The 20,545-nt window shown below is 39.2% G+C and overlaps 1 protein-coding gene across 1 annotated transcript; it reads right to left on the reverse strand.

Annotated features, from left to right (window-relative positions):
• Positions 1 to 540: 540 nt before the first annotated feature.
• CA4 (carbonic anhydrase 4) lies at positions 541 to 20,527 on the reverse strand. Its single transcript, XM_040618935.1, has 8 exons — positions 19,954 to 20,527; positions 8,700 to 8,753; positions 7,706 to 7,876; positions 5,225 to 5,385; positions 4,359 to 4,451; positions 4,033 to 4,096; positions 3,380 to 3,543; positions 541 to 2,354 (listed from the first exon to the last, which is right to left on the reverse strand). Exons 1-8 carry the CDS (start codon positions 20,009 to 20,011, stop codon positions 2,166 to 2,168), a joined length of 954 nt encoding a protein of 317 aa, XP_040474869.1. The 5' UTR covers positions 20,012 to 20,527; the 3' UTR covers positions 541 to 2,165.
• Positions 20,528 to 20,545: the final 18 nt, after the last annotated feature.

The following is a 20,545-nucleotide window of genomic DNA, read 5'->3' on the forward strand; positions in this document are numbered from 1 at the left end:
TTTGTACGTGATTGTGCTGTTTACCACGTTGCTTGTAACTCTTGAAAGAGCAATAAAATGTGAGTCTTTCAGAATACTTCCATTTATTACATTTTGTACCACGGCATGAAAACAAAGATTCTTTCCTCTTAATTTTTTGAAGCATTCTCTACTTGTGGGATGTTGAGGGATGTAATGGAAATTGCTAACACAGAGATGTTCAACTTATGCGTAGGTATGCAACTGTTTATCCTGGTTAACGAACTAGCTGCGTGTTTGTACAGAGGTGAAGTTGCACTGGGTAAATCCATGGTACCCTTTCCTTCATTGTGCGAAATCTGCCTGTCCTCTACCTGATGGGCTGGGTGTCTGCACCAGTTCTGCTGAGCAAGGTGCCAAACTCAAACAGTTTTGCTATGTGCAAATAATACCTGGGTGACTCATGTGAAGCAAAAGCTCCAGAAGCCTGCTGACATCAGAAATGTCCCAACATACTGCAAATCCCTCCCCCTGCCCACCCCCTCAAATGCAAACCCAGCCCTAAACCTTGTGAAGAAATAGGGGAAAATGTCACATTCCTTTTTTGAACGAGTGTTGTGTGGATTCCCCTTTAGCACGGACAAAAGAAAAAAACTCAAGGCAGCAAAAATATGGGTCTCTGTTCAACTTTAATCCTTTGTTTTTGTTTGCTTCTCAAAAGTTTTTTGTTAGCTAAAAATACACTCAAAGTCTTAATCATTTCTCTAAACTTAAAAAGGTGAATTCGCTTTTCCATGTGTAATTTTTTAAGCTTATGTTATTGTTAAATATTAAAATATTTTTCCCCCTGCTTTTTCTCTGTTGATGAGCTGTGGTTAGTCTCACTGCTATGGTTTTCCTGAAAATGGCCGTATAGCTGTAGTATAAAGTCATCTCTGCAAACATTGGCCTAAAGAGAAAACCACAAGTCAGATACTATGACATCCTATTTTGGTGTGGCCAAAATCTAAAATTTTAAAAGGAGATCTAACATATTATATGGCATTAGCCAAACAAAACTTGTGTCTGTCTTCAGAGAGAGAACTGGAATAAATCAAGGAAATAATATTTTCCAATATATTGAGGTTTTCTGTAAGTAATTGAATAAGATCTGAAGAAATCAGTTTAAATCACAATCTTCTTGGAAAAAAACTATGAATCTTAACCATATGCGACTATTGCAGGCATGTTTTCATGAAAAGAAAAAAAAGAGGGGGAGGGCGTTCAAACTGACATTTAGAAACATAAATCATGATTCTGGAAAGAGCTGTTCTTTGAGCTATCCCATTTTATTAGGCAAACAAAAACTGAAAAGGATCATTTAAGTCTTATGCTTCAAATGCAACCCTCCAAAGAGAGAGAATTTCCACAGATGTGCAACTGGTACCTGTGGCTGACCTTCTCTTTTTCTTTCTAGCACATCATATTGGCAGAGAATGCTAGAGAAGGATGCTGTACTAGGCTGAATAAATAGGCTTAATAGAGACACCTGAAATCCAGAATCAGTAGATTAGGTGAAAAGAATCCAGTATCCTTATCTAAAAATTAACTTTAGATGTTCTGAAGGAAGAAGGGGGGAAATTGCATTAGTACAGATTAAATTTGTCACATGTCCTTCACTATGGATGACCCAGATGTTGCTGGACTGTGTGTGTGAGCACTTTTTCTTTGCTCTGTATTGTACCTCCATGTAGGACAAGATAGGGATTATAAGAATTACTCCACATGTTACTGTCTTCCTGATATGCAGTGTTGAATGTAAACATACTCCAAACAAAACCCTTCATAGGCACTTAAGAACAGATTCCTCTTGAAGATCCCCTGTATTGCTTGTAAAGTGTCCTTCCAGTGCTGTGTTCAAACTACAGGCTTGCAAATAATCCATCCCGATGTTTTAAGTGTTTTGGGCTTTTTAAAATCTGAATCTTCAAAGCTTTATCTTACAGTTCCTTTAAATTCTTGTGATTTAGTGCAATGGGTTTCATTTTATATAAGAGCAGCAACAGAAGTCCTCGGTTAGTGCCTGGAGGAGGGCAAGGTTAAATTCTGCATTGAGATATGATTCATGAGTTGGTAGTTAGAGAGATTACTTGATACAAAGAACCAACAACAGCAATAAAAACAACCACCTCCAAAAAGCCCAGAACCCTGAATGAGGTGCAAACTGTTCATTGGCAAAGAGAACTCAGGATGTACGTAAGCATCAGGACCAACACTAAAACCTTAGCAGTAGGCACGAGGACGCTGGCACTGGACCAGTACACCTTTCGTTCATTCAGAAGCTGAACAGGCCGGAAATTTTCAGTCATGTAAGTTGAGTTCTTCCCATCAAAGTGGACTGTTGAAAACTGAGAAATCTGCAAACATTGAAGAAAAAAATTAGATGGTTAAATCCTTTTTCCATAGAACACTGGAAATCATGATATTAAAAATCTGCAGTGCCTTGCTCTGTTTTTGAACTGTATGGATGCATTAAACCTTGCAGGAAATGATATGATGGAGGCTATTGCCAGAGGTCACCAACAGATGACTTCTTTTAGCCTTCGAAATCATGAGGACTTCCTTTCTGTGTGAGCCAAATGCTTTGTCCAGCTCAAGGACCTGGTTACACCAGTCCTCTTGACGCACACAGTCCTGTCCTTCCCCGTTACGTCACAGTGACTCGAAGAAAGAGAGCTAGGCTTTCTCTCTTTGCTTCCAATTTCTAACTGCTTGCTGCATGATGCTGGCCCAGAGCAAGCAGATGCTCACTCTCGCACGCTGCGCTTTCCTGACTTGTGCGTGGCTGAGCATTCCCTGTGACTGAAGTGATGATGAGTGCACTGCAGGGAAGGAAGAAAAATACAGATGCTGGCTCTCAGCCAGGCTGTGCTGGCTGGCGGTATTGCTGAGAGTCCACTCCAGAACATCTGAATTTTTTCATCATGTACTCTGTTAGCTGAACAATCTATATTTTCAAGGCAGTGATGATTCAGTCTCCCATTCCTCTCTATAGGACAAAAATGCATGGCTTAAAGCTGATGCTTATAGACTTAAAGTTTGGATTTCAAAGCGTTCTGTTCTGGTATCCTGATACTTAAGGCAATAGGAGAAAAGCAGTGAAACTGGGGAGTGAGCAGATGATAGCAGTGGAAGTGCTGCTGACGAAGCACTGAGCTGAGTGTTTACCTGTGGGTTTTTTTGGCTTTCTTTCCACATTGTCATTTCCCCTTCCTTCCCCTTTCCTGCTGTTTTCTGAGAGGTGATTTAATGGGGCCAAAAAACCGGCACTAGGGACTATGCTTGGGCTAATGTCAAGCAAGTGTGTGTGTGTGTCATAGGAGCAAAGCGAGCAGCTAACGAGTTTGTGTTCAATTCTCCAGGCTATCCTCCTGCGACTTACCTGAGAAATACTGAGTTCAACTGGCTTCTCAAATACTGTCCAGATGACACCCTCATGGCAGTCAGGAGTGGTGAGGGAGCCCTCGTACCGGTAGTACCTTCCAAGGTCTTCCTCAGGTGGGAGAAGAGAGCTCAGTGGCAAAGGCTCCATCTGTGCTGTTTGTCCTAGACAAACCAGGGGGAAACACCACTTGTAACAAGCATGGCTGCAGGTGGTGGTCACATTTGTCTTCAAATGCGGCTGCTGCTTGTGGCTCTGGAAAGCTCATCCCCACGCACGCTTCCCACACTGACTGGGGCAGCCACACCGCGCTGCTTGTGAGATCCTGACTGCCAGCTGCAGAATCCCACTGAGGACAAGCTGCGCACTCCTCTTGTGTTAACGCTGCATGGGTTTCTTCTCATTCACTTCCTCCTACAGAAGCAGGAATACTCATTCTGGTTTGGGGGGGCTGTTCTTCTCTGCAAATACAGAGGACTAGATTTTCTCCCTCCTGTGATGCTCTGACTGCTTGGCAAACTAACTTTTATCTTTTGGCTTTGACTTTCAAGTCACAGTACCATAATTAGAACAGGATTGGACCATGAACTACCTGGTAGTATATGTGCTTGAAGTAAATACGTGTTGCACTTTGACCGATGCAAGTGTCTTACCTTTGTATTTTATATTCTCTAGCTCATTTATTAGAGTTGCATAGTTTTTATTTTCTTCTTCTACCTGAAAGGGAAATATTTTTATTCCAAATGATGCATTTCTCAACAACTGGTTGCTTTAAATTAATTGTGAATAAAACAGAAAAGAACCACAAGGCTAAAAGATAACAACAGGCAGAGTATAGAAATGGGTAAAGGAGCGAAGTGCTGGCATTGAATGTCTGCAGAAGATGGGGAGGCTTAGGTCTTGGACTACTCTAACAATCGATCACTCGGCCAAATTGCTGGTAAATTTGCGATGGGCAATTAGAAATTTGGCTACCTACCTTTATAAAGAATGCTAACACAGCCACACCATCTGCATTTTTCTTTGCTTCTGTTATATCTGAAACATCTTCTCTTATGTGGACAACATGAAGCTGTAACACAAGAGTCAAGGCCAATTATTTTTCATTTTATTATTTAATTATATATTTTATATATATATATGATTCATTTTCCTCTGCAGTTTGTTGTTGTGAGTGCAGCCTGGCTACTTCTCTGCACCTGTGCTGCAGTGGGGCCAGAACTGCTTTGCTGCTCGCAGGCTGGGGACAAGCAGCTCGGGGTCCTTGACCCGAGGCAGGAGCCAATCAGTAAGTGTATTATAATTTGAAACATCATTTATCAGCAGCGGTATCATTTCAGACATCTCCTCAGAAAGGGACATGCTCTCTGGACTGCTGCAGCCCTCAGTTTTCAGCCTGTGCAGCAGAACAGGCAGATTTTTACATCATGGTCTGAAACGGGAGGTGGGTTCCTTCCACCAATCCATGTATATCAGTGCTGGCAACTTCTCTTGCCTTGAAGAGAATATATTGGTTTTGGTTGCATAGGTCAGTTCACGGTTGCAGTTCCAGAAATGAATATATAATCTGAATAAGCAGTGTGAGAGTATAATTGGACTGTACAAGCTTTGAAAGGTTTCTCCTCCCAAAAGGCTATCTAACTCCAGATTTATTGTCTGTTCTGTGCCTGTGCCATGCAACACAAGAGTGTTTTCCTCCGTGTTCTGGTTAGTGAGCAATGTGTCCTCCGTTCTTTATTTCCACTGTTGGGGTTACATAGGAGAATTAGCCAATAGTTTTTGTGCAACAGTATCTTTAAAGGCCAGAGTTCTTGAGGAAAAGCTGTAATCCACAGTCTCACCTACCTCCATGGCTTGTTTCTCTCCATCAATGCTGTGCTCTGACCCGGGAAGGTATTGCTGCTGCCCACCTGGGACTCCCCAGTGCAAATGAAATTCTATTGCCTTGTATTTGCTTCCCAGACCTCCGCCTCCAATTTTAGGGAATGTGCTTAATGTTACTTTAACTGGGAAAGACAAATACATTGTTTACAACAAAATAAATATCATATCAGACATGATAGTATGTGACAGTAGAGAGATGCATGTTCCTGAGATTCAAATTTATGCTAAAGATTTGCTCTGCGAAGTCAATGACTTGTGTAGAGCCTCGCTTCCTGGAGGGTGGAGCTACCCAGTACGTCAGTTGAATAAATAATAATAAATAAAATCAATTCACTGATGCTTGTTTTCCTTTGTAAAATGGAGGAAAAGGACAGAGCCCTACTTTGGGTTGTCCTGGGGTAAGGGTTTTACAGATTTTGTGGCATCCGTTGATAAATCCTTTGGAGCATCATCGGTTAATTGTGTTTGGAAGAACACAGGGTAACAGCCTGTCTTTCCTTGATTGCACTGAGGGGATTTGTAGGGATTTGTTCACTGCCATTATAACCCCAGGAGTCAGAGCTACTTATACCTTTCAGAAACCCCTGTATTCCTTCATCTTTTGTCTAGGAGAACCCGCTCTATCAGAGATCACAGGTTATTCAGGTTTTAAGCATTGTTTTTGACTCCTATCATCCATGCTGTAACATTTGTTTTAGGCAGGATTTAAAGATACTCTGTTCTAATTTAAAGTAGCTTTGCAACTTAAGCCTAAGCATCTAAGTCATTATATCTTTTTAATGTGATGCTTGATCTGTTGTTAACAACAAAACAAAATTTTCTTAGGAGATATTTTTCTATAAATCACCCTCACTTCCTGTGCTTGAAGCATTTGGGATATATTTTAAAAATTTACTTACTAAGACCTCTACATTAAGCACAGTACTTTTCTTTCCATAGGATTGTTTTCACCTGGATTGAAGCCCCAGAGATTTCATTTCTGTTCTGAATTTCAAATGAACTAGAAGCTTGTGTGAGTCATTTAGTTACTTTGCTTTTTTATCTGTAAATGGATGAGTAACGTTATCTTTGTTGGCTTGCTTTATTTAGATTGTAGGACTTTTGAGACACTGACCTTTGCTATCTGCACATCGTCAAACATAATGATAGTCTAATCTCACGTAGAGCTTCTAATTGCAGCTGTAATTTAAGCAATAACCGTTTTAGTGAATTGTACTCACTGTAGCACAGGAATTGGTTGCCCTCAGAAGGAAGAAATTTTGAAAGCCCAGATTAAAAACTTAATCCTTTTGCATGGCTGGGAAAGATGAGAGTGCTGACCAATCCTTATGAATATTAATTTTTGTGTCAAAGATATTTCTATGCGTAGCAACTGTAATATGGAGATTCTAGAATATCATTCTGTAACGGCATGGTCATTAACCCATACACTAGTGAAAAGTTAAAAGATGGCTTTTTATTACAGTCTTTCAAAATACTGATGTTTTAAACTAGAAACTCTGACTCTGAAAATCTACCCAGATGTCTACCTTCCTACCTTTTCGTTTTAAGTTAGGAAAATATTTACCACTTGCAACTTTCCTCTTTAGGGATTTGGCAGTTAAAATAATCCATCTAGAATTTTAGCAACATCTATAGATAATTTAAAAAAAAAGACAACAGATTCATTTTTAACTTTAAAGTAGTTTTGCATAATACTGTTGAAGCATCATCATTAGTATTGCTTTCAGTGAAAAAAAAAGTGGAGGAAGTGAAACAGTTCTAAACTACTATTCAATGTTTACTGAATTGCTGTTGACTGATTCACTGTTTACTGAATCAGTAAGTAGCTGATCAACAAGCTCACATGAGATGACTTCCACATGCAGAGAAAACAGGTTGAAATCTGAGATTGCAGCTCATTATTTAAAGAACTAGTAAAATACACACACTGCAAGCCACTGATTAAATGGGTTTCCCAGAGCTTGTTCTCCAGTAGAATTCTCCTTTGTGCAGAAGCAAGGGTCAAAAAGGGCAATAATATACCCAGAAATGAAGGGTATAGGTGCATTCAGCAGAAATTGTATACTTCTGCCCAGACCGTTGTCCTAAACCCCTATACCTGTCCGCCTCCCAGTCCTAGAATTTGTTTGATGTAGAGGTTCCCTAGACAGCTCAAGTTCTGTTTCTACACATGCACAGAACCAATTTCTGCGAAGACAATCAAGGATCATGTCCCAAATCCAAAAACTAGGTAATTCCCCCAGAGTTCCCAGAAAACCTTGGTTCAGAAGGTGGCCTGAAAGTTTCACTTCTGAAATATTGGGGTGCTATCTTTTCTTCCTTGCTTTTAAGTAGCAGTAGTGATATCTAACACCTTGCCCAGGGCACGGAAGAAGTGAATGGTTGGTTCCAAGTGAAGGCACAAACAAATCCCATAACAATATATTTGGCAGTACTTGCCTGTATGTCCGTTATTTCCTATGTTCCATTTTGAAGACCCCTTCACATTGTATCCTTCAAAATTCAGTGGCTTAAGGTTCTTGTCATAAATTACATTTCTGGTGACAATATTGATAGGTGACTGTTTGTTTCCTTTGCAGGTGCTGTCTATTAGATGCCATTGTCGAGGATCTATTTAAGGATGAAAAAAAAAATGTTTTTCTGTATACTGCAAATTCTTGCTAAAGCCAAGCCACCCAAGAGTCAATATATTTTTGCTTGGAAAATTGGTGACATCTTTGAAGGAAAGGTCTTTGGATGTTGGAATTTAATACAAGAACTTTTTGAGCATATCATTTTTTGTAGTTTTAAAAATATTAATGTGTCAAGCATGTTCTGCTAAGCTTTAGAGGAAAACATGCACATGTAAATGGCTGTAAAATAGAAAGTGAACTACCACTGAGGTTGCCTGAGCTGTAGAAACTAGAGAAACTTGGAAACTATAACAAAAACGACAACAACAAAAAAAACCCCAACCAAAAAGTGGTGGTAGTGCTGGTGCTGGCAGCAAAATGCGGTTCCCAGCACAGTCAGTACCATGGGGGGCTGGGCAGGACACAGGAATGAACAAGGCAGCAAGCAGACTAGGTGGATGCTGCTGCTAAAACAAAAGGTGCAGTTTAGGTAGAACATAGGATTTTTCATAACTGTCCTGAAGAATTTAAATAGCTTTCTGTACCCAGATTGCTGCGATGATTAACCCCAGACACATTGAAGTTACTTTTATATTTGTAGGATTATCCTTGATTGAAACAAAATGAATAGTTAGCACAAGCAGTGGTGTCTTCAAAATACCCTCCTTTAGGCATCATGTTTAGCCCTTGCATTTATGTATAACATGATCATGCAGCATTAAATGCTGAGTTGCATGGATTTTTGCATTGTTTCTATCATGAGGCCCTTTGCAAAATAGAATTCTAATGCTACTGTGATAGGAAAAATAGTTTAGCAGTACCTTCACACTGTGGCTGTTCACACTTCTGTGACTGATAGCACCAATGGCCTCCAACTAAAAAAAAAAAAAAAAAAACACCACACCAAAAACATCAGATATTCTAAATTAGATGAATGAAAAGCTGCACAAATTGTCCCCCAAAAAGCAGAAGTGAACCATTCGCAACTTGTGATCCTCCAAGAGTGATGACTGGGCACACAGACTTTTGGCACCTTCTTGGTTTTGTCTGCCCAGTTTTATTAGAACAAGATGTTTCATTTCTTAAATATATAAACAACAATTACTGGTAAGAGGTGAGTGCTTCAGCTGTGAAGACATCTTGAGTTGCTAAAGATTTCTTAGCAGTATGGAGCACACCATCCAGCAAGTCTATCTGGGCTTTAATATCAAATTATTGAGAAGCATAAAAATCCTGCAGTGGGCAGTTCCGTCCTCTCTCTAGATCTCCTCCTGGTCTTAAAAGAATCAGTTTACACCTGTTAATATTCCCTCAAAACTGTGCTAGCAGGAAATACTAGAACTCTGGAGGGGTTGCAGTTCTAAATAATTCAATTTTGAAACCTTGGCTTCAGCAACTTCTTGAGGCAAAAGTTCCACATCTGAGTATATGTAGTGTTAAAATAAATCTCCTTTTATCAATTCTGTACTTGCCATCCTTTCATACACTTGTAAATTCACTTATGCAAGATGACTTATCTCACTCCGTTCCAGGAACTATTTTAAAGATTACTTGGTGCAATAAGGAATTGTAAGAAATGAGGGATCTCATTTCTCAAAAGACATGAGGAATCTTCATTCAAATGCAGCTGTGATCCCACACAGATGGTTGCAAATTTTTTCCATAGAATGTCTTAATCTTACTTTTTCATTGTCAGAAGAAATACGAAATTCAGAGGAAGACAGCTGATTTAACTGAAGTGTGTGTTGACCTAGTCAGGGAAGTAAGAACTATTTTGTTTATCACAGCATGCTTCAATGGCTGTTTATGACAGTTTTAAAGTTTAAATGGACTTTAACAGGAATAATTCTCTTGGCTACTTTAATCAATAACAATTCAAAACCTCTTATAATCAAGATTAATAGTACGGTTTCTGTTTGCCTATGATTAGTAAATTGTAGACATTTTAATCACTAAAATTGATTAGCCATTTATTATTAGGGAAGAGTGCTGTCATTAAAGTACTAATTACCATAATTTGTGATCTTTTATAACACATATGTTGGAAGGCTCATAACTGCTTTTAACACCTTTATTTTCATATTAGTAGCATAGCAATACCATCCATCTATTAAGTACTACGTTAGAAATAGAACCTTGATAAAAATTGTGGCTAGCTGGAACAACAGAGGGAGGCTTGAATGAGCTTGTGGCAATTAATATAATCTTGAAAAAAATTATGCTGTTTCAGTTTGTCTCTCACAGAAATTAAATTTATGCTTATGCTGAACACTATAAATAATTGTTTATATTGTTCAAATATTGTTCAAACAAATAGAAAGTTGACTCACTTTCTAGTTTAGTAGTCTAGTAATATTGAGAAGAAAAGTGACCAACATTGCTTTGTGTTTGTATAATGCATTTGTATTGGAAGAACTGTAGTGATTTCTACTTGTTGTTCCATGAATATTTTGCAATTATAAAAAAAATGGTTTTGACAAAGTTTGGGTTTTTTAACACACTTCCAAACATACTCAAAACAGCGTTAGGACGTGCCATTTTTAAAACTGATTGTTGCGGGTTTTTTCCAGGCCTGTGTACACAAGACAGCAGCCAGATCTCCAGCAGCGCTGTGCGATTTCTCATCTCCCCTGGGAAACAGCCAAACCAGAAGTCCCAAGCCCAGAATGTCACCAAGTGCCTTAATATTTTCATCAATAAATGCCTAGCAAATACCAGGTAAGCTAATCTTCACAATGCTTGGTTATGTTTTGTATGTGTTAGTGTTTGCACAAATGAGTGACTGCAGACATATTTTTGGCAACTGCTTTAGCCCAGAGGTCAGTATATGCTGTAGCAATTGCAGCGCCAGCACCCCGTGATTGGGCGCAGTCTTTCCTTGGAAGGTATATGTGCATAAACCTTCAGGAGAAACCATGTTGCACTGCAGGAACAACCTGGACACAAATATTTAAAGACAGTAGCACCTATGCAGCATAAAAAGACAGTTATGTGCAAAGATTTGATCTCAGACTCTTTGGGATGTGAGTTAAATCAAAGAGGGAACTTGTCAGGTGAGAAATCAAGGTTGGGTGAAGTATTCCAGTCTGTTTACCGTAAATTCTTGGAACGGTCTACTGTTCTGGGTTTATATAGTGCCTTGCACAATGGGAGTGTGATCATGACTTAGATATCAAAGCATTACTGTAATGCAAATCAAATTTTACAGTCAATATGATTCACAATTACAAGTAAGCGCAGTAAGTTTATTGGGTACAAGGTTGGGTTGTGGAGGTTTTAGACCTTGACCGTAGATCCACGAAAATCAGACAACCACAGGAAACACTGACGGAAGGTAAATACCACCAAATCATATTGTCAGTGGTCCTGATACATAGTGTATCCAGACCAGAGGAGAGAAATGGAAGTGGATTATGGAGCCTTTCATTTCTGAGTTTCAGTCCAATCCTTCTCCAACGCCACCGCTGATTTTTCACTAACTGATAAGTGTTCAGCAGGTTGTCTCAAATAAGCTTGTGGGTTTCAGTCACATCTTAGTGATTGACACATGAGCACACTAAAAATCTTCCAGCCTGCATGTCAAGATGACAGGGAGAAAAAGTTTTAAAAAATATAAAAAAATCCAGCCCTCAGGTGGCTACTGCTGCCTTACATCCAGCACTCATGAGTATTCTTCCCTTCTTCCGTGGAATGCAACGTACATCAAATAATCAGCGTTTAATTTTTGCAAGTTTTCTGCAAAATTCCTAATGTCTACAAGCTAACAAAGAACTAGTGTTTTCTTATCAAGGTCTTATCACAGTTGTGGTTTAGGAAGTTGGATGGTATCAGTGAAGTAGAACAGGATATAAATTCAGAAGTTTGTAAGAAAAAAGGTCCTTAAAGCTGTTAAACCTTAAACAATGAGGTAATTAAACATTGCAGAATGCCTGAGCAAACAATGAATTAATGTTTATTATGAATTAGATATTATTTTTTTTAGTTGGTGGTAACATAACATTAGAGAACAGGATCTTTTGTGTAGATACTGCTCAGGAGGAACCAAACTGCTGTACTCTGTGTCACTTACAAGGAAAAATTGTATTTGGATTTTATTTGGGTCGGGTGTGATTCCTCCCTACATATAGGAACCTTGCATTTACAATGGTCCTTTTTTCCCCCTGGGCTTTATGGCTTTATTTCTGAAGCAAGAAAGTAAGATACTTGTCACATCCAGTCAGTTGTCTATGGTTTTAGCATGATTGTACCCTAAGGTATGTTGTCTAGTCTAGTTTTAATTGTCTGAGCAGATCCTGTCACTTCCCTTAGGATACTTTTCCACAGTCTATTAGCCTTCACTGTCAGGAAATGTTTCCCGTTTAATAGCTTACATTTTCCACTTGCTTATCTGCATCCCATCACTCCTAGAAATATCACTGAACCACCCTAAACAATCCTTTTCCCTTCCTGGTGTTTACAGTGTTCAAATAGTTCTTTCATAATCTCTAATTCCTGTTCTTGCTTCATCCATTCTTTGTCCCATCTTTTGACAACATGTCCTTCACCTTTCTGCCAATTCCGCTTCAAAGCCTTTTGTCTCTCTTTCTGTGAAGCCGCTTTCTTACAGGGACTCAGTACATATCTGATCCGATCCGATCCTGCAGTTCTCTCACCTGACTGCTCTTTCAAACAAACCTCAGCTCCCCCATTCTCTTTCCTGTAATTTGTTTTATTGCCCAGAAAAATGCAGCAGAAAGTGGGTTTTTTGGTGTTCTGGGGTTTTTTTTGTTTTTGTAGCTGATGTGCTGAAACCATTGGTGTGATATGAGCTGCCCTGGAGGGCTGCATAGCTACTCCCCTACCTTGCTGGTACACGTGAGTTGAGCCGTGAGCGTTCACACCTCACTCAGGATGGTGTTAGATGCCAGCCAGGATTCCCAAAAGCTCCTCGCCTAGTTGGCATTAAAGAGAGACATCTGCATTCCTGTCACAACTGGAAGCAATATAATTCAGTATACATATGCATTCAGTACAAATATACACCTGGATTTACAATTGCTGTATCATCAACTATATCTGGCCCTTACGTTGTATTATGGATTCTTGATTTGAGTGGCGATGCACCATATTATAGTGTCACCTTGACTTTACTGGGTTTGAATTTAGAGTAGCCTGAACTAGGCTGAAGGCCTCCTCTTCCTTCACAAAGTTCACGACAGTTCGGTTTAGGGAGTCTCTCTTGGCAAGTGAGCAGTCCCACTTATCTCTGTTTCTTCCTTGTCAAATTTACAACTGGTTTCCTGACCAAAGCTGTTTCTTGGCACCAGAATAGCTGGAAAACAATACAATTACGTATTGTTTTCATTTTATTGTAAATGTTTTCAATTGTTTTAGCTATCAAGCCTAACTTGGAAACTTGAGGCAAAAAATTCCTTCGGTTGAGAACTCACTCTCCTGTTCACTTACGCAGCCAGACAGAGGACAGTGCTTCTGGCTGGAAGCCAGGGCGTTAGCAGTTTGCCAGTGTGCTATTGTGTGATCTAGGAAAAGACCCTTAAGCTCTTTGGACCATGGTCAGATTGCCTGAATTCCATAAAGGTTCCTAAATCTACTTTGTCCTACTTGTTCCCTGCTTACTGCCCTACTTGGACCTGCTGAGTTGCTGCTTGGAAGCCCGCATCTCCTCTGACTCAGTGCCATGAGACAACTGGTATCCAGGCTAGCTGAAAATTGCTCTTCTAATTTGCCCATCTGCACAAAAGAGTTACTAAAACAGGTTTTGTCCTGGATAAAGTGGCTGGAATTAATTCTATCTGTTGACGGTTAGCTATTTTTATTAACTATATTTAATCTTTTGAAGTGTGAATGACCTTTATGCCACTGACAGCCTGAAATACTGAGACAGTAAGAATATCCTCTGTTGCTTTTTAGTTAAAATCCCTTCTCTCTCTTTCACTGACTGACTCCTTTGTTTGCCCCTGTAGATCTCTTGTCACCCTCTTTCAGCCATGTTCTCACTGACAATTCGTTGTTTTCTGAGACACGCAGCTGATAGCGCTCCCACTGCACTGGTGCTTTTCAGAAAGCCCAGGCTGCCCTGAATGTCAGAGTTCTCATCACTGCTCTATTGTCTACTAGTTTCAAATCCATCCCTAAAATCTGTTGTAACCGCTGGCTTTGCAGCGGGGTGAAGGCTGGGCAAAAACTAGTTTTGCATGTGGTATATTTTTAGCTTTGGTTAGTGTTGGGCTTGTTCTATTTTTAACTTGCTTTGTGAACCTTATTATCTTTAGTACAAAAGACAAAGCAACTTAAAAGTAAGTGGAATCTAAGTCTGTCTTTCTAATTAATGAGATTGCTGAACACAAACTGAGCAGATATATGTAAGTCTATTTATACATTCTTAAGTATTACACATCCTCAGGAAGTCCTGATCAACTACTTTGACAGGCAAAATCAGTTCCAAATGTTTACTTTTAGATTTGTGTATCACTAACCATGTAAAAACAAATGTTTGCCATCATTCATCTCTTTACTATTCACTTTTACCTGGAAATTTTATTTCTCATAATTGCACACATCTGTATGTATGTACATTCCAAGAAACTATGGTGAGCTAGCCTTGAAAATAAGTTTTCCTATAGTAGTGAAGCATTACAAGTAACCACATCTGATTTGAGCACAGTGTTTATAATTTGCACATGTATACATAAATCATATGCTCAATGAGGTCTTTGTTTGTAACACATATAAACTAAAGAAAAAATCCGAAGTGATTGGAAGATCCTAGATATGCCTTATAGACACTTGCAAGATACTTCCTCTGTGTCAGAGAGTGAGGAAAAATGTTTTTAGCTGTGACCTGTGACACTGTTACAGCCTCTGTCATATATATGTGTCCTCATAAATTTGCTGTATCAAAGAAGGAAGCTGGCCTTTAACAAAAAATGAGTATCCAGGGCTAAGGTGATTTGTGTGGGGTATTTTGTTTTGCTTTGTTTACAACAGAGGCAGCATCAAATAAAATTCAGAAATCCTTGGTTTAGTATTTTTTAAATTTAATTCAAACAAACTACTTTGTGGCTTTACTGTCATTTTTTAGTCTTTTGTGCTGGGTTTATGACAATTAATCCTATGGCTACAAACATGACTAAAAAGCTAATAACAGGCCATTAGATAAATCCTACAACATAACAGAGCATCTCCTGCAATGCCACAAACAGGGGGAAAAAAACTGTTCACATGGAGACAGATACCTAGCTGAAGAACTGGACCTTGCAGCATGTCTTCAAAACCGAAAGGTCTGTGCTGATTATTTAGGCAGCTAAGAGAAAGGTATTTCACAGCAGCACCTGTCTCTGAAAGTGCTTTTCAGCTTCCAGTCTTCAAAATCTAAATGTGAGTGCCAGGAGAAACCACGACTCCAGTTTTCTTAAGTATCACAGTGCCCAACTTGCAGGGTTATTCCCTGCAATATATAAAGGATATTCCAATTCTTATGCTGATAGCTTTTGCTATAGGAGAAAGGAAAGCAATTCTTAGGCTGAATTAATGTCACTTGTTACCTGCATATGGCTCCTATGTATGGCTTATACCATATTCCTTTCCTTCCCCCACAGCTGAAGCGAAGAGCAGCAGGAAAGGCACCCTGACTTGGATGCTGGAGGAGAGCTAGGTGATGCAGCACATTGCAGTTCTGCACGGAGTCAGCTAAACAGTGAGTTAATACAAATTGATGACAATGTGGTGTACTCACGCTAGTCAGGCTGATCCTTAAATGGAGCATTAATAATGTGATTGGGTCCACTGTGTGCATGGAAAATTGCCCACTCATTGCATGTCACCAGAAACAGGCTGCAAACTAGTGAGCAATGATTTTTGAACTTGCAGCTGTGATGCCCTTGGATGCATCAGCCTAGTAAAAAAATTGCCTGCCCAAGAACCTCGATGCCTACATCACATGGATGTATGCTGCCCTAGGCACTGCATAGATAAAACAAATGCCTAAAAAAATTAAAGCATGCTATATGCAATCACTCTTCAGCAGTTCAGAAGTCATGCATGGGGATGAGGGGCAGTTGTTGGGTTGATATATGATGCAAACATATATAAGATCAGCAAAGGTGATCTTATAATGCTTACAAGTGTAACTCTTTAAGAGGAAGTCAGGATTTGCAGAGAGATGTGCCTGCACAGTACATGTTCTTGAATAACCTTGGCACATAGACTAATGTGAAGAGAACCAAAACATTCCTGGTCTGACACAAATTTGTCCTTTTATGCAACACAGATATACCTGAATGCCACACCTGGCAGGCTATAGAAATGTAGGAAGTGAAAAACATTTCAAAGTTCATTCCATATATGACTAATACCGTCTTGTCGCTGCTTTTCGAGAGTATTCCAGTGAAACACGATTTTGTTTCTTTGCCCAGTGGGCTCGGTTCTCTGTCCCCCAGAATGAAATAGATTGTTAGAGCTAAGTGAAGAGCTGCTCTCTGGCTCTACTGTGTCACCTGCTGCTCTGCCACAAGCATTTTCTGTCTTTTACTGAATTTTGGTGTCAAAGAGCAAGTGAGAATAAAATCATTACAACGCCTTACCACTTTGTGCCTTTATCATAAACTATGGAAGGAAATAAGTGTACTCTGAGATTACAGGATCTGCATCCTTAGATATCCTGGCCAAGCAGTCTGTGTCCATTCTTCTCTCGGCCATAAACCTCCTCCAATTGCAAGCCAAGTATGACAGTGAATATGACAACGGCTAATCTTCTGTTCGCCATGACAGTCCCTCTTATAGGGTTCATTTGCTAAAATTTAATTGCAGGATCCACATTTAATGGAAAGTTTACTAGTAAAAAATTTTCAGAGTTTCAAAGCTATTAAGTGCTAAATGCTGCTACTGGTTCAGCACAGATGATAAAGCTAGAAAATTCTCTGCTGCTGAAGCAGTTTATGTCGCTGTATGGAGAGGGGAGAGCACAGAGCAGTATCAGCGGGTATCGCTTGCTCTCAGTGCACACTCAGCAACCTGACAAATGTGAGCTCTTGTTTCTTCTTGCATACGGTGGATCTGGCACTGATGCCATACACTGATATGAATGGATGATGGTAGGCAGAACCAGAGAAGCCTTTAAATTTATTTTGGCTGCTTGAATGATTACAAGGAAGAAAGAGAAGGAAGCCCTAAGCAATGTATCCTGCATAAAGATCATAACTTGAGATCAAGACTCTGTCTGCACTGAGATTGTCGAGGTAATTACTTTCAGATAATGTCAGTGATAGCTTGTCAACTATATTTAATCATGTGTTGGATTAGGTGGGTGGAGAGGGAGAAATTCAGGCAGTCCATACCTCCTAAAACACCTATGGATTACTGCCTAAAGCAGCTGTGGCTTATTGCCTTTTCTGTGTTACAAGTCTTACGCTGCAGTTACTCTTCTTTCTTAAACAACTGAAAATGAAAATTTTCATCCCAGAGTGCATCTAAATGCATCAGCATCCCAATTTTGCCAACCCTAAAATGGATTTGAAATACAATTATAAATATGTATGCAATCTATACCATTAGAACTGGAAATGGAAAAAGTTACAGCACCTTTTTTAATGCTGCTTATAGAGATACCATTTTTACTTTGTATTTGAATGGCCCCGAGGAAACATCAGACTGAGAATTAATGCTGACGTCAATGTCAGCATGGTTATGTAAATTTTATGTGTGTGAAAGTTAAAAGTATGTAAGTAGAAATATAGAAAATTAGAGGAATCATGTTCTATCATGCATCAATCTTTTGGAGCACTAGAGCATGGACTGTGGAAGAATGTCCTCTCATGGCTGAGTCCTGGTCTGTGATAAAGAAAAAGGTTAAAACATGCTGAGGTTCATTCCATTCCTGTTAAAATTATTTTTCAGTAACACTTGGAGCTTACTGTAACCCCACCATGAAGCTTCTAGATGGATGTGTGTTACTGCCCTCTGCAACTGTTCTCTGAACGGCACTAGACTGAGTACCTCTCTTCCCAGAGGTCTGGAATATTCCTGTTGGAACATTGCAGATATTTTGCCTCTCTTCTGCCTGTCTAATAGAAGTACCAGAGGGTTACTGATCTCCCAAAGGAATCAAGCAAGCCATCAGAGGTGCCTAAGTGCAGCTATTAATGGAATATGCTAACTGAGATCCATGTAAGTTAGTGGATGAGATGCTGGACAGAGATTCAAGCTCTTCCTGGTGCCGGTTGATGTTTGGGCAGGTGGCTGCACCAATGTGTCTCTGTTCCCCTTTTGTAGAATGGGAATAATGAAGTTTGCTTCTTTATAAAGCCTTGTGAGGACTATTAGCAATAATTTCTAAAAATAGGTGTTATTGAGACAAGTAAAGGCTGAAAGCAATTTGAAAGGCTAGCAATCAGTTATATTGACTGTTTAACTGTGGTGAATTATTACACTGCCTAGAGTAGAAAAACAGCCCTGGTGGAGGTATGTTAAATGAATTGATCAGTGGATATCACTCAAGCTACTTCTGAAAAGTGGTAAGATCAAAATGAAATGCTTATTTTTTAAAAAAAAATATACTTTCCAAATATAACAAAATATAATTTAGGCTGATTCTCAAAAGCTGAAGTTTCTTGGAACGTTTAGCTTTTAGCATAGCATAATGTATTCTGTGAAGTTTCTACCTCAGGAAAAGGTTTAGAAAAGAAGGTAGGGGAGAGAGCAAGCTTCTTGTGCATTAATGACTATGTAGTTTGCCTCTACACTCAGGGAAGAAATTGGAGATAATCACAGCTGGGAAAAAACCTCAATAAAAGAGTATATGTGTTCCCTATCTTATTTCCATCCACTAAAGCACTAATTATTAATGCTAATCTAATAAAGCCCATAAGGGTTTTCTAAGTAGTCTTTCAAGATCCTGTAGTAACTCCCTTAAAAGAGCAGTAAATTTAGCAAAGCGTTAGTCAGTAATCAATATTAAGCAAACACTAGCTGTAGACTTTGGAAGAGCAAAGGTTCTTTGTGTTTCTATTTACCTGTACCACATGTGGGAAGCCTCTGGAGAGAGAATATCTCTAAAGTACAGACTAAAGAAGAGGGAAGGTATTTGAACTGTCAGGTAAGAATCTGGAAAAGGCAAGCTACTGAGTCATTGATATGGAGAATTAATCAAAAGCAGAGAAATAAAATGTGGGAAACCCACCCCCCCCACCCCCTCATTTCCCCAGTGCTCAGGCTGCGCTCCTGAGGCACTTTCTGAGCACCTCAGACCTCTGTTACTTTAAGCCTGGCAATTGAATCTTGATCAACTTTAAAAGTGTGTCTCTTTAATAGGTTCTCGGTGCAGTGCTTCCCTCTGATACCTCTGATACTATTGTATCTCTTCTTTTCCCTCAGTGCAGTCTAGTTATTTTAGTGCAAACAATAGACCCTTCATTACTTTTAAGAACTGCAGTGTTTATCTTTAATTTTGAGGCTGCGTGCTGATATTTACATAGAAAAGGTGATTTAATCAATGTTATAGCATCGCTGATCTAATAGAAGCATAAAAATACCTTCTGCATTTTTCAATACTAATTATAGATCGCTATTTAATCTAGTCATTGTAAGCGCATAGTGTACTTATGTGCATAGTGCCCAGAGTGCAAAAATAGATGGATCTGCTGGGCTAATGCAGCAAAGACATATTGTTCTTTCTTTCTCAGTAGGCAACCGTGAAAATTTCATCTTATATCACAAAAAGCAAAGCAATACGAGTAGGAAACTAAAACAAGCTATTTGAAGTTTAAAGAAGTTTACAGATAAAGAATCTATCTTTTACATTTCCATATATAATTAACTATAAAGATCAAGTCAAACATCATTGATTTTTCTTGGAGCAGGAGGACAACTAGAATATCTATAGGTAAAAAAAACCCAAACCACTCGTTCATTCATTAGAAAAGTCTATACTTGATATTTTACCATAAATAATAAAAGGCATAGAAATAAACAAAGCATTCTCCATTTGTCATATAGAAGAATTAAGAGAGTCTATACTGTATGTATATAAATATAAGTAACCTTGGTACATGGGGTTAGAAAGAGCAGGCAAGGACTTACCTACTGCCTCTGTCTTGACAATGTGCAGGGAGAAGAGAGCAAGGAACAGCAATTCCATTATCTATTTTAAATAGGCTCAGTGTTGAAACCAGAATTGATTAGACTTCTTAGTATGTGATCATATTTCTGCTCTCAGTTTTATACCAGAGTAAGTAGTCCTGGACAGACCTGAAAGCCATAACCAGGAAGGTGAACTCCTCCCCTTTGTAATTTCTCCAGATTTACCCTGCTCCTGATTTGCCTAAATTTATTCATTTCTCAAAAATGAATGACAAAAGGAATCAGGATTTCTAGCGCTAAGCCTGTAGTGAGTAACTAATACTTTGCAACCTATGCAGGTTTAGTGACCTATTACTAAAACGCTACAATTTTATTTACTGGTAGCTTTTTTTCCTGACAGACCACATGATTCGATCCATGTGTGTCTTAAGGTTAGTGGTTTGTTTCAAAAAAACCCAATGAAACAAACAAACCCCCAACTCCCTCACCCCCCTACCCCTCCAACCAGCTGCTCAGGATTGGAGTAGATTTGTGAGACTGGAAAGTGGGACTGCTGCGTGCAGTAACAGGAAATGTTTATTAGGTGGCACGC

This window comes from Falco naumanni, chromosome 1, assembly GCF_017639655.2.
Source record: "Falco naumanni isolate bFalNau1 chromosome 1, bFalNau1.pat, whole genome shotgun sequence".
Taxonomy (NCBI): domain Eukaryota; kingdom Metazoa; phylum Chordata; class Aves; order Falconiformes; family Falconidae; genus Falco; species Falco naumanni.

Excerpts from the sequence above, each read along its gene's own strand:
- CA4 (XM_040618935.1), bottom strand. The coding sequence starts at position 20,011 with ATGGAATTGCTGTTCCTTGCTCTCTTCTCCCTGCACATTGTCAAGACA. Across the intron at positions 4,452-5,224 it reads GAGAGAAACAAGCCATGGAG|CTTCATGTTGTCCACATAAG; the intron begins GTAGGTGAGACT and ends CTTGTGTTACAG. Across the intron at positions 3,544-4,032 it reads AGAGAATATAAAATACAAAG|GACAAACAGCACAGATGGAG; the intron begins GTAAGACACTTG and ends TGGTTTGTCTAG.